Below are 14,240 nucleotides of genomic sequence, written 5' to 3' on the forward strand. Positions count from 1 at the left end.
AATGATATCAAAAGTAATACAAAAGAAAACACAATCCCAAACATAGTTCATATGATGAAAAAAAAAGTCATGGGTCTCAAAAAAAAAAAAAAAAAAAATTATTGGTTCCTATACAATAATTTTTTAGCCAAAAGTAGTAGAACCAAACCAACTCATCTCTTTAATTGTATCATCTCACAGAATAAAAAAAATGACATCAACTATATTGCACAATATACAACGTAACAAATAAGATGCAAATACACAGCTCAGTCTACAGCCAAATTTAACCCCTTTCCTACAATGGACGTACTATTCCGTCCATGTGACCTGGGACCCAAGTCCCAAGGACGGAATAGTACGTCTAGTGCGATCAGCGGCGCCCACGTGGTGAGCGCCGCTGATCGCGGCCGGGTGTTAGCTGATTATCACAGCTGAACAAAAAGTGCAATAACGCGCAATCAAAAAGACGCATATAAATATCCATGGTACCGCTGAAAAAGTCATCTTGTCCCGCAAAAAACGAGCCATCAAACAGAATCATCAGCGAAAAAATAAAAAAGTTATAGCTCGCAGAATAAAGCGATGCAAAAATAATTTTTTATATAAAATTGTTTTCATTGCATAAAAGCGCCAAAACATAAAAAACGGCATAAATGAGGTATCGCTGTAACCGTACTGACCTGAAGAAGAAAACCGCTTTATCAATTTTATCGCACGCAGAATGGTGTAAACGCACCACCCAAAAGAAATTCATGAAACACTGGTTTTTGTGAATTCTGCGTCCCAAAAAACGAAATAAAAAGCGATCAAAAAATGTCACGTGCCCGAAAATGGTACCAATAAAAACGACAACTAGTCCCGCAAAAAATAAGACCTCACATGACTCGGTGGGTCAAAATATGGAAAAATTATAACTCTCAATATGTGGTGATGCAAAAGCTATTTTTACAATAAAAAGCGTCTTTTAGTGTGTGACAGCTGCCAAACATAAAAACCGCCATAAATAGTAAATCAAACCCCAAGTTATCACCCCCTTAGTTAGGGAAAAATAATAAAATTTAAAAAATGTATTTATTTCCATTTTCCCATTAGGGTTAGGGCCAGGGTTAGGGCTGGTGTTAGAATTGGGGGTTTCCACTATTTGCGCACATCAGGTGCTCTCCAAACGCAACATGGCGTCTGATCTCAATTCCAGCCAATTCTGCGTTGTAAAATGCACCTTCCCTTCCAAGCTCTGCCATGCACCCAAACAGTGTTTTACCCCCTCATATGGGGTATCAGCCTATTCAGGACAATTTGCAAAACAACTTTTGGGGTCCTATTTCTCCTGTTGCCCTTAGAAAAATAAAAAATTGGGGGCAAAAATATCATTTTTGTGGAAAAAAAAATATGATTTTTTTATTTTCACGTCTGGGCGTTATAAACTTCTGTGAAGCACTTGGGGGTTCAAAGTTCTCACCAAACATCTAGATAAGTTCCTTGGGGGGGTCTAGTTTCCAAAATGGTGTCATTTGTGGGGGTTTTCCACTGTTTTGGTACATCAGGGGCTTTGCAAACGCGACATGGTGTCCGATCTGAATTCCAGCCAAAAAAAGTCAAATGGCTCTGCTTCCCTTCCGAGTTCTGCCATGCGCCACTACCCCCACATGTGGGGTATCAGCGTACTCAGGACAAATTGCACAATAACTTTTAGGGTCCTGTTACCCTTGGGAAAATAAAAATTGGGGGTGAAAAGATTATTTTGTGGAAAAAATATGATTTTTTAATTGTCGCGCTGTACGTTATAAAACTTCTGTGAAGCCCTTGTGGGTTCAAAGTTCTCACCACATATCTAGATAAGTTCCTTGGGGGGGGGGGGGTCTAGTTTCCAAAATGGGGTCACTTGTGGGGGGTTTCCACTGTTTAGCTACATCAGGGGCTCTCCAAACGTGACATGGCGTCCGATCTGAATTCCAGCCAATTTTGCATTGTAAAAGTCAAACGGCACTCCTTCCCTTCTGAGCTCTTCCATGCGCCGTAACAGTTGTTCCCCCCACATATCAGGTATCAGCGTACTCAGGACAAATTGCACAATAATTTTTGCAGTCCAATTTCTCCTGTTACCCTTGGTAAAACAAAAAAAAATTGAACCTGAAGTATTTTTTTTGTGAAAAAAAGGTAAATGTTCATTTTTTTTTTAAATATTCAAAAAATTCCTGTGAAGCACCTTAAATGTTAATAAACTCCTTGAATGTGGTTTTGAGCACCTTAAGGGGTGCAGTTTTTAGAATGGTGTCACTTTTGGGTATTTTCTATCATTATAGACCCTTCAAAGTGACTTTAAATGTGATGTGGTCTGTAAAAATAAAATGGTGTTGCAAAAATGAGAAAATCGCTGGTCAACTTTTAACCCTTATAACTTCCTAACAAAAAAAAAATTTTGGTTCCAAAATTGTGCTGATGTAAAGTAAACATGTGGGAAATGTTATTAAGTTTTTTGTGTGCCATATCTCTGTGATTTAGGGGCATAAAAATTCAAAGTTGGAAAATTGCGACATTTTCGCCAAATTTCCGTTTTTTTCACAAATAAACGCAAGTTATATGAAGGAAATTTTACCACTAACATGAAGTACAATATGTCACGAGAAAACAATGTCAGAATCACCGGGATCCATTGAGGCGTTCCAGAGTTATGGCCTCATAAAAGGACAGTGGTCAGAATTGTAAAAATTGGCCCGGGAGTTAACGTGCAAACCACCCTTGGTAGTGAAGGGGTTAAAAAAAGTTATGGTAAACTATTTTTCTAGCATGGTGAATGGCCTAAAATGTAAATGTAAACAGACAATGGCAAAATTGAGGTTTTATTTTTAGTCCTCCCCATAAAGAATTTTTAAAAAATGTATGTATACCCTGAAATGGCGACTATACTGAAAAAAAAAAAAAAAACTCCAAATTAAAATATGACTTACAAATCCATGTTAGAATTGCTGTCTAATGAGCACCCTACCCAACACCCTCTTGTAATATAACAAGTTGGACTCATAATATGCCAATTTTAGTTGGAATCGTTCCCAGATTTTTTTTCCTCCACATTTGAGAGAACCGTTTATGGTTAGAGACCCAGATTCCAGCGATGTATCAAGTATGGCTGTTTGCTGCAATTATGATAAATCACTGATTTTCTGCTGCAGATCTACCAGTTCTCAGAAACTGAGCTCTGTATAACCACACCCACATCACTGTCTGGGCAGCTTTCTGTGTATGCTGTGCATAGGCTGAAAGTTGCCAATCAGTGCTGGGCAGGGTTATTTAGAGCTCAAGAATATGGAGGGCTACATGGCATCAGGTAACAGTCCTCAAGCTCCTAATCTCCTGCTGATAAAGCTGTGACTTAATGATTTATTATTTTTATTTAAGCTCTACAGGAATTACATCACTAGAATCTGGATCTCTGTCTCTACATTATGCTGCTCTGATTAGTGACACATTCCCTTTACTGCTAATCAAAGAAAATGTATCATACCTGTCCAACGAGTCCGAACGCTCGATCTAAGCTCCTTTGATCTGTATATTTTCTCACTTTATTATGAAGCCATCCTAACTCTGCGAGTCTGCTGGCAGTATCCTTTAGAGACTTAGACAGCACAACCTGTGATGTAAAGAAGCAAAATTAATTTAAAAAAAAATACATAATATATATGGTTAGTTTAACAATTCTTGATGTACTTTTTACTAGCATATTTTTGATGTATAGTACAAACTTTTTTTTTTTGTGCTTGCTTTTTATCTTTTTAAAAGAGGAGAGGTTTTTTGGAATTTTTATTCATTTAGTTTTCACAAGCACCAGCAGGATAAGTAAAGTAATATCTTATTAGTTTGGAACATTACAAAAAGCAAAACTACATTTTTTAATTGTCTGTTTATTTTATGCAATAAATGTGATTTACACATTTTAATTTAAAAAAAAATCGTCACTTTTTTTTTTTTACATTATTGCCGTTAATTACACTGAAATACTTGTGTATGGCGCTACACTGTCCAGTTAATGATCTACTAATAAGCTCAGTCAATAAAAAAAATATATATATTGAACTCATTTAAAAGCTTAAAAAGCCTAGAGTTTTATGTTTTCCTTAAATACAAGCTATGTTTATATTTAAACCTTTCACCTACAACATTGGAAAATCGTTCTGCAAAAGTCAATACGCAAAGAAGTGTTTTATTGTGACCACTAGATGGCAGTACAGATCCATAAAAAAAAAAAAAAAAAAGACATTTTATTGCCATTGGACTAATCTCAATAAAATGTTATGTATGGGTGACCTTTAAGCCATCACCCAGTATAAAAACGGACTGTATTTAATACACCTTCTTGGGCATTTAGAGAAGAACAAGATTAGTTCACAGATGTACTCAACAGGGTTTTAATGAAACAGAGCTAAAAATCTTACTCCCAAGTGCATTACATGCATGAAATGTTTCCAGAAGTGCCTATCGTGTAACGTGTGCTCTTACAACACTGGCATATTCACCTTGCTGTCCACCTTGTAGCAGTTTTCAGAACTGCACATTTTGATACTTTTCCCATCAATTCCTTGAAACACGTACAAAATATCTCTTACAAGGGAGGTTTCCGTTATTTCCACAAACCCTGGAAAAGAAAAAAAAAAGGACAATTTTTACCTTGCAATGTACTCGATTATGTAAATGAAAATTGTGCAAGATGAGCATGATTCGCTTTGTTGTAAAGATGGCAAACAAACTTAACGGTGTTTTCTGGGTAGAAAAGAAAAAAAAAAGGCTGCAGTCACAAGGTCACAATTGCCCCATATTCACAGTGCAAGAGGACAGAAAACCCATTTAGGCCGGCGTCACACTACCATAGAATACGGACGAGTGATATGTGAGAAAACATCGCATAGTACTCGGGGCCCAGTGTTAATCTATGGGGCAGCTCACATCACCATTTATTTTCTCAGGTGTATTCAGCATGCGTGTAAAATCACAGCATGCTGCGATTGTCACAAAAGGACACTATTCCTACTGTAAAGCATGGAGGTGGATCACTGAAGATTTGGGGATGTGTGAGCTACACAGGCACAGGAAAATTGGACAAAGTTGAAGGAAAGATGAATGCAGCACGTTACCAGCAAATACTGGAGGCAAATTTGCAATCACCAGCCCGGAAGCTGCGCATGGGATGAACTTGGATGTTCCAACATTACAACGATCCAAAACACAAGGCCAAGTCGACCTGTCACTGGCTACAGCAGATCAAAGTGAAGGTTCTGGAGTGGCCATCTCAGTCTCCTGACCTCAATATCATTGAGCCACTCTGAGGAGATCTCAAGCACACAGTTCATGCTAGACAGCTCAGGAATTTACAAGAACTGGAGTTTTTTTTTGCCAAGAAGAGTGGGCAGCTTTACCATCTGAGAAAATAAAGAACCTCATCCACAACCACCACAAAAGACTTCAAGCTGTCAATGATGTTAGAGGGGGCAATAAACGGTATTAAGAAGTGGGGTGTGTGAACTTTTGATCAGGGTCATTTTGATGTTTTGGGTGGTCACGATGATTTAAAAAGAGAAAACACAGTAGTTTGACAATAAATGGCTTCACCAAACCACTAACCATGAGTGGAGAAAAAGTTTTGGTGTTATCATTCAAATTCTCTGAAAAAAAGGCCAAGAACGCAAAAATTCTGCCGGGGTATGTAAACTTTTGAGCACAACTGTATATGTGTGTTTTGATGAGTATTTCCTTTGAAAACGATGTGTAAATGACTGAGAATGGCTGTGTGTAAAAGCTCATGTTAAAAATCGGATAGCAATTGCACTGCATTTGTATGTAAATCGGATGCTAAGTGTGAAAAATCAGACTGTTGTACTTGCATGACACCCGCATTACACTCGTGCAACTTAAGGCAGGGAGACTTGGACCGATTTTTCAGACGTTTAGTGTGACTCCGACCTTAAGGTGACCCTCTGGTCTTACATTAATGGTTACTACAACATCAGTGGCTGTGAAATTTTTGACCCTAAATGACCACAGCACATGTCAGACCCCCTACGGCACATCGTCAGACTGTCCATCGCTGCTCACATGGGAAACCTGTGGCTATGGTGAGTCACATAAGCGCCTCTACATATCTAGTAGCATATGTACACCATGAGCCATATGATGAGGGCATATAAGCCTGACAGGTATCACCACAGTTCTTTTTTTAACTTGCATTTATTGAAAAAGATTTTAAATGAACTTTTTGAATAATATGATCTCCATCACAGTGTTATTAAACTAGGCAGGTGACAAACTGTGCTCCATTTTTTATCTACTAAAACTGAATTAAGCTCTGGACTGACAGACCTACAAATTAAAGGGACTGACGCTGGTAACAATTAATGGGATGTGGACAGTTAATACCAGTGTAAACATGGAATTATTTTTTCATTTTCTTTAGTGATAAGAACTTTGGTGCCACCTACTGGAAGTAGTAAAGCTAAAAAAAAAAAAAAATCAATATTATTGTTTTACTCATTTATATAGCGCCATTAATTCCACAGTGCGTTACAGACATTATTGGAACGGTCCCCGATGGGGCTCACAATCCAAATTAATGTCGACCCTTTAAAAGGACCTTGACATCAGAGCTGTGGAGTTGGTGTCCACTTTGGTGGAGTCAGAGTCAGTATAAAATGGACCGAACCCTAAAACACATAATAAATTGGGTACAGTAGTACAATACAGTATGTGCTGTAAATGTGATCATAAGAATTTGGGAAAGTTATGAAATGACCTATAAATGTCTGTCCTGTTCCTGATCTAAGGATCTCAGCTTTTAGTTGAGATTAATCTGTGCTGCTCTTTATGTACATGCTCAGTAGTGACCATGGCTGTGGAATTGAAGTCATGGACTCAGTCAGGAGTCGTAGATTTGGCTTACCAACTCAAGAGCCATGCTTGCCAAGTGATTTAAGATAAGAAGCCAAACTAGGAACTCCATTTACAGATATATGTTTCAGGGAGTTTACCCGTCATCAGTACAAAGAATGAGAGCACTGGTTTGGCTAGGCAAGAGCCTCTGACAGGGACTCCATGGGGTAAAGTTACTCATTGTAGAGAGTGCCTAGTTGATGAGTGGAGACTTATAAGACATGTAATGTTCCTCTAGATATGTAACGTACTTCTAAAATGGGTCAATATTGACACATAGGATTGCTACTTCCAGTAGGTGGAAATAGAGTTCCTGTCCGCTTCCTCTCTGAAGAGGTTATTTGCATGTTTAAATTCCCAGAGAAACATTGCATGGCCTATAAGGCTATGCACACAAGTCATGCTACTGCCGTGTTTGCCTCGTGACAAATGCATTTTACTGTCCCAACAAAATAAATGAGATTTCTGAAATCTCATGCACATGATGCTTCATTTTTCTTGCAGATTTGAAGTAGAAACATAACTGCAGTATGTCAATTCTTTCAGCGTTTTTTTATCCATATTAATGAAAGGGGAAAAAAAAATCTTATAAAAAAAAGCATAAAAAAAAAACACATTTTTTTTGCATTATTCCTGCTAACCCATCAGTATTTGCAGCAGATTTTTCTGCTGCAAAAACTGAATGTAGCACATACCCCAAGTCTCACTAAGTAAACTTGGCGCAGTCCACGAGAAGAAACACCAAGGTTACTTACCGGTAGCCGTTTTTTCCAGAGCCCATGACGGCACACAAGAGAGGGGATCCGCCCATTCAGGACAGGAACCCTACTGATGATAAAAGGGCGGTACCTCTCCCTCACTTCAGTTGATTTACAGAGCATGAGAGGCCCCCCGGGTTAGTACATATGGTAAAACTATCACATTATATTTAACTAAAAAAGCACCCTATAGTGCACACCAAAGGAGTGATAAGGGGGGGGAATATAAAGGTGCAGTCATGGGTTCCCGAAAAACCGGCTACCGGTAAGTAACCTTTTTTTAATCAGGTATTTTTTATTGAAATTTTTAAAACATAACATCACTTATTTCAAAGTACCCTACATTCCTTACCACATTCCCTACCACCCCTCCCCCATCCCCTGGTCCAATGCTAAGTTATACCAAAATAGATACAAAGCATACATAGATAAGGCACACATCCTAAGGCGCATAGTATGATAATGTACACATAAATCATATTCAGAGTATCATGAACATGCTGTTACAATAATACATTTACAGACGATAAACCTGGAATGTTCAACCATCGTGCCCAGATTTTTTCAAACATCTCCAGCCTTCTCTCTGCACAATGTAAGGTTAAGCTTATTTACATATTCTTTCCGCGTGGGGACTTTATCTGAGATCCAGTGATACGCTATTAGTTTCCTAGCAATAAAGAGCATTCTAGCAATTGATGTTTGTAGATGATCGTCACCCCTCACCTCCTCCACATATCCCAGTACGCAGACAGTGGGATCTCTGGGAATGTCCTGCTCAGTGGCTACATATATTAAGTTAAGAACCATAATCCAAAATATCTGTATGCATGGACACGTCCAGAGCATATGTAGAATATCCGCATTGTCAAGCGCACATTTTGAATCCAGTCTCAAACCCAAATCTAACAACCACTTTGGAGTTCTATAAACCCTGTAGAGGATGTATAGTTGGGACAGACGATTGGGCTCACTAAGGGACAACTTAGGGATCATTTGCATTATTGATTCCCATTGGTCTGCCGAAATCCCACCTACTTGTTGTTCCCATTTCATTAGCGCCGTTACCGGGTGACCTAATAGCACCTTTGAAAGGAGTTCCCCATATACAAAAGAAATCAATCCTCTCGTGGATGTCAGCAGACCGAGCCTATTAATTACAGCATCATGATGTATAATAATAGGGTGCATACGAGTCTGCATTGTATAAGCATGCCTCACCTGTAAATACTGGTAGAATGTTGAGTGTTGAAGTGGGAAATCTCTTCGCAGGTCATCGAATGATTTGAAGACCCCCCCCCCCCCCCCCCCATCTATCAGCTGTGCAAGCCACCAGATACCCACACATCGCCACTGCGCGAACCCTTTCAATGTCCTCAATTGCGGCAAATGCGGATTATCCCATATGGGAGCATACCTCGTGAACCCAGCAATTCCTCTTAAACTTTTGATTTTACCCCACACCTTAACCATAAGCATTACCGTCAGAAGTTTAGTTATCCAAGGTCTGAATTTATTCGCCTCCAACTTAGACAGTAGAGGTCCCTGACCCCCTAGAAACTGGAAAATCCCTCGACCTCCCCCCATCTCCACAGATGCGTCTTCCGATCCCCCTGCTAGATGCTGACAGAGAAGATAAAAAATATACCAAGGGTTAGGCAATGCCAGCCCTCCCTCCTCCTTACACCTTTGTAAGTGTTCTAACTTGATCCTCGCCACCCTTTTTTAGCCAAATAAGATCCCTGAATAGTGCATTGATTTTAAAGAACCTATTTTGAGGAAGCCAAATTGGGGAGTTATGAAGAACATACAAAAGTTGGTTAAAATCACCATTTTAAACAGATTCACTCTCCCCACCACTGACATATGTAACTTAGCCCATGCCTTAATCTTTTGTTTAATCTTAGCTACAAGCGGTGAGAGATTTAAACGCTCATAGTCTGGTATGTTATTAGATACATTAATACCCAGGTATTTAAGGCACGACACTACCGGCACTTGTGGAACTCTGATCACAGTTGGGTCTAATGGGAGAATAGCAGACTTTTCCCAGTTTATAACTAGTCCCGAGACAGCTCCAAATGAGGTAAGAAGTGACATTGCACCATCCAGTGATCTGTCAGGTCCGCTAGGAACAAAAGAATATCATTTGCATAAAGAGCCACTTTCTCCTCCAATGCCCCATACCTAAATCCTTCAATTTTCGGGTTTAGTCTTATCCTCGAAGCCAAGGACTCCACCGCCAGGGCAAAGAGCAGCGGAGACAGAGGACAGCCCTGCCTCGTACCCCTGTGAACAGGGAAGGGCCCAGACAGCAATCCGTTCGCCCGCACACTTGCCAGTGGTGCAGAGTACAGAAGCTTAATCCAACCAATGAAGCCTGGACCGAAACCCATGCATTGAAGCGTGGCAAAAAGGTATTTCCACTCCACGCTGTCAAATGCCTTAGCAGCATCAAGAGACAGGACCGCCCTCCTCCCCACATTATCCCCCACCGGTAAGTAACCTTGGTATTTTACCGTCTCCCATGACGGCACTCATGAGAGACTTTTGTACAGTAAGACACCTTAGGTAGGGACCACCGCTTGTAGCACCCTTCTAACAAAGGTTAGGTCAGTAAAGGAAGATAGAGCAAGTCGGTAGTGCTTGAAAAAGGTCGAAGGTGAGGACCAAGTAGCAGCTTTACAAATCTGCTCAATCGATACCTCAGCCTTCGCTGCCCAGGAGGTAGCCACAGCTCTGGTGGAGTGAGCCTTGATGCCTTCTGGAACCGGAGCGCCACTCGCAGAGTAGGATAACATAATGGCCTCCCTGATACATCTGGCAATGGTACTCTTAGCTACCCCGTATCCTTTTCTACTACCCTGAAAGACTACAAACAGGGACTAATCTTTCCTCCACTGACTAGTCACTGATATATATTGTAGTATGACCCTCCTTACATCTATTATGTGGAACTTTTGTTCCCCAAGGTTCCTAGGATTATTGCAGAATGATGACAAGGTGATCTCCTGAGTCCTATGGAACGTAAGGACTACCTTGGGGAGATAGATTGGTTCTAAGACCAGATCTGGCCTGTCAAAAATTTGAGTGTATGGAGTGCCTACAGATAGAGCCTGTAGGTCGCTCTATGGGCCGATGTTAAGGCTACCAGTAATACTGTTTTAAGCGTGAGTATTTTTGGTGACAACTCCTGTAATGGTTCAAAGGGGTCTCTGGTTAAAGCCTCTAAGACGAAATTCAGATCCCAGGGTGGTATCTTCGGAATAATGACCGGCCTAGATCTACTACAGGACTTTATGAACTAGGACACCCACCGATTGGACACTAGGTTGCAATTATATAGGGACCCCAGAGCTGAAACTTGAACTTTGAGGGTGCTAGTTGCTAACCAGAGTTGCAGCCCCGACTGTAGAAACTCTAGGATAGGTCCCACCGGAGCTAGATGTCCTAAAGGTTCCCCCAGGAAGTCTAGGAAATTTTTCCACGTTCTATCATACATTTTGGATGTGATAGGTTTCCTACTCTTCAACAGGGTGGAGAATAGCCCTCGTGAGAAACCCTGGCTACTCAGTAGCGCCCTCTCAAATTCCAGGCTGCCAGATGGAAGACCTTCACCTGAGAGTGGACCACTGGCCCCTGGGTGAGCAGGTCTGGAACCTCTGGTAAGATTTGTAAGTGACATGAGCCTCAGAAGGGAGAACCAAGGCCTCCTCGGCCACAACGGAGCTATGAGAATTACTCTCGCTTGGTCTTCTCTGATTTTCCAGACTACTATCGGAATCATTGTTATTGGGGGGGGAACGCGTAGGCCAGGGAGAACTTCCAGGGTATTTGTAGGGCATCTACTGCAAACGGGTGTTCTTCTGGGTTTAGTGAGCAGAACTTCCTGACCTGTTGCGTGAGGTGGCGAACAGGTCTATTTCTGGTTTGCCCCAAGCTTGAGCTATTTGTTGGAAAACCTGGGGGTTTAGGGACCATTCCTCGTCTCAGGTGTCTGCGACTCAGGAAGTCTGATTGTCTATTTTCTGCACCCCTTATATGCAGTGCCGTGATGGACAACAGATGTTGTTCTGCTAACTGGAATAGTAGGCTTGATATTTCCATGAGGCCACGGGATCTCGTTACCCCTGGTGGTTGATGTAAGCTACCACTACTCGATTGTGTCATGACTCAAATATGGCGACCTCAAAGCAAGGGGAGAAAATGTTTCACAGCCTTCTCCACTGCCCACAGCTTTTTCACATTTGAACTGTGATCCTTTTCTAGTGAGGACCAGGTTCCTTGTACGGAGTGGGATCTCAGGTGTGCTCCCTAACCTGTAGCACTTGCGTCGTTTGTGATAATGTTCGACTGGTTTTTGCCACAGGACACCGGCTGTCAGATGCTCCTCCACAGTCCACCAATTTAGGGAATCCCTTATATCCGAGGAAAGATATAGTTTTCCTTCTAAATGTCCTTTTAATTGTCTCTGTGCTAACAGAACTTCCCACTGCAGTTGTCTTAGGTGGAACTGTGCCCACCCTACAGCCGGTATACAGGACGTTAACGAGCTTAGTAGGGACATTTCATTCCTCAGTGTCATTGCTGGCTGTTGTATTGCCGTAGAAGCTCGGCCCCTTATCTTGACCACTTTGCTTTCTGGCAGGAGGCAGAGCTGTTGCTGGGAGACCAGTTTTAACCCTAGGAGGGATTGTACTTTTACTGGTGTTAATCTTGACTTGGGAATGTTTACTATCCATCCCAACTCTATTAGGGTTGACATCACTTTCATTACTTAATGAGTGCAGTGGGTCGCTGACCTCCCCTACCACAAGAAAGTCGTCCAAGTATGGGATGATCACTATGTCCTTGGAAGGAAGAAATGACATTACTTTGGCCATCACCTTGGTTAAAACTCTGGGGGCTGTAAACAGGTCGAATGGAAGAGCTGTGTACTGATAGTGTTTGACCTGACCATGGACATGGATGGTCCCGATGGATTGGGATGTGGTAGTATGCATCTTTTAAGTCTATTACTGCCATGAGGAAGTGGTGGAACAAGATATTTACGGCCGTATTGATTGACTCCATCTTGAAGGAGCAATTGTCTACCCACTGAATGAGCCTCTTCAGACTATGGTTCTCCAAGAACCATCTGGCTTTTGTATCAAAAAGAGTAAAACCCTCTTTCTTTCTCTTGGGTTGGGACTTCCTGTAGGACTTGTTTCTGCACTAGTCCCAAGACCTGTCTCCAGGGCCAGTTGTTCCTCCTGAAAAGGTTTGCCTGGGTGGACAGATGAATTTTATTTTTGAACCGTCTGGGATTATATTTAGGACCCATGTACTGGGGGAGAGGTTTGCCCAGGCAGAAAGGAAGAGAGAAGGCCATCCCCCCTACCTCCATCCTGATGTCATTGGGGAGATTTTTTTGGCGGAAGTAGAGGGCCCTTTGAACATGTAGCCCGATCCGCTCTTGTCGTTAAAGTCCCAATTTTTCCTGTCCCCTGTGGGACGACCTCTATTAAAAATCCTCTGTTAGGACTGAAGTCTATATCTCCGCAGAGATATAGACTTCAGTGCTAACAGAGGATTTTTCATAGGCTGCCATTCAGATGGAGATTACAGTCTTAGTGAGGATTGGCATAGAATAGGGACCTGGAAAACGAGAAATGCCTTAATGTGGCTTGCAGGTACAGATAACTTGGCCATTTTATGCGCTAAACTTTCTCAATTTTTAGTAATGCAATTCATTATTCATTTTTCATGTTTGCATGGTTTGGCGCTACAGTGTGCTTCCTTTTTTGCTTGAATGTATATGAGTTGGTGACTCTAGGTTAAGCACCTGTTCACACTATGCTTATTGCTTGGATGTGACGGTCAGTTTTTGAAATTTGTACTCCTGGTATGCTGGCAGCTCGGCAAGGCATCTGGTGAGAGCTCCTGCAGAAAAGGCTGCTGCTGCGGCTCTTCCTGCCCCACTTCCATTGTGAAGGTTTGGGCACAAGTGCGTCTTCTGTGGTCATCCCTCTTTTTATGAGGGATCCACTGCACTCTCCGCCTCTTCCGGTGCCCATCGACAGCCCCTCCCCCCCGCCGGGATGATTATTTGCCGGCCGGCGTATTTTCATGGCCGCCACCATCTTGGATCCGGCGCCGCCCCCGACGTCACGGGCACGCCCATTCCCAGCGTGCCTTGCATGTGACGTCAGATGCGCGCGACCCGGAGGAAGCCGCCCTTCCTGGAGCTCCTGGACGCCGGCAGAGGGGGGCGGCAGACATGGAGGAGCCCCTGGACCCCCGCCAAGCTGCACCCACGCCCACACGGACGCTGAGCTCCCGGGGGACCCACGGACGGCGCTTCCACCCCCGATGCCCAGGCTCTGCTTGTTCTACGCCAACAAGGGGGTGGGCAGGTATGCTTCTTGACACCGCCGTCTTCAGCATACGGGTCCCCGTCAGGACAGGAAACCCAAATGAAGCGAGGAAGAGGTACCGCCCTTTCATCTTCAGTAGGGTTCCTCTCATGAATGGGCGGATCCCCTCTCTCATGTGTGCCGTCATGGGAGACAGGAAAACTTTGCTTCTTCCTGTAAGAACAATTGA

General features: G+C 42.3%; 1 protein-coding gene across 2 annotated transcripts in view; it reads right to left on the minus strand.

Annotated features, from left to right (window-relative positions):
* The window catches only part of TUBGCP3 (tubulin gamma complex component 3), a 193,108-nt gene that overhangs the window by 122,739 nt on the left and 56,129 nt on the right, over nucleotides 1-14,240 (minus strand). For both annotated transcript variants that reach the window (XM_073556846.1, XM_073556845.1), the window contains exons 7-8: nucleotides 4,494-4,612; nucleotides 3,485-3,610 (exon numbers count right to left, since the gene is read on the minus strand). In XM_073556846.1, the coding sequence (XP_073412947.1) occupies nucleotides 3,485-3,610; nucleotides 4,494-4,612 (245 nt within the window). The remainder of the gene's footprint in view (nucleotides 1-3,484; nucleotides 3,611-4,493; nucleotides 4,613-14,240) is intronic.

The sequence above is a fragment of the Dendrobates tinctorius genome, unplaced genomic scaffold (assembly GCF_039654945.1).
Source record: "Dendrobates tinctorius isolate UK_male_01 unplaced genomic scaffold, ASM3965494v1 ptg000240l, whole genome shotgun sequence".
NCBI lineage: Eukaryota > Metazoa > Chordata > Amphibia > Anura > Dendrobatidae > Dendrobates > Dendrobates tinctorius.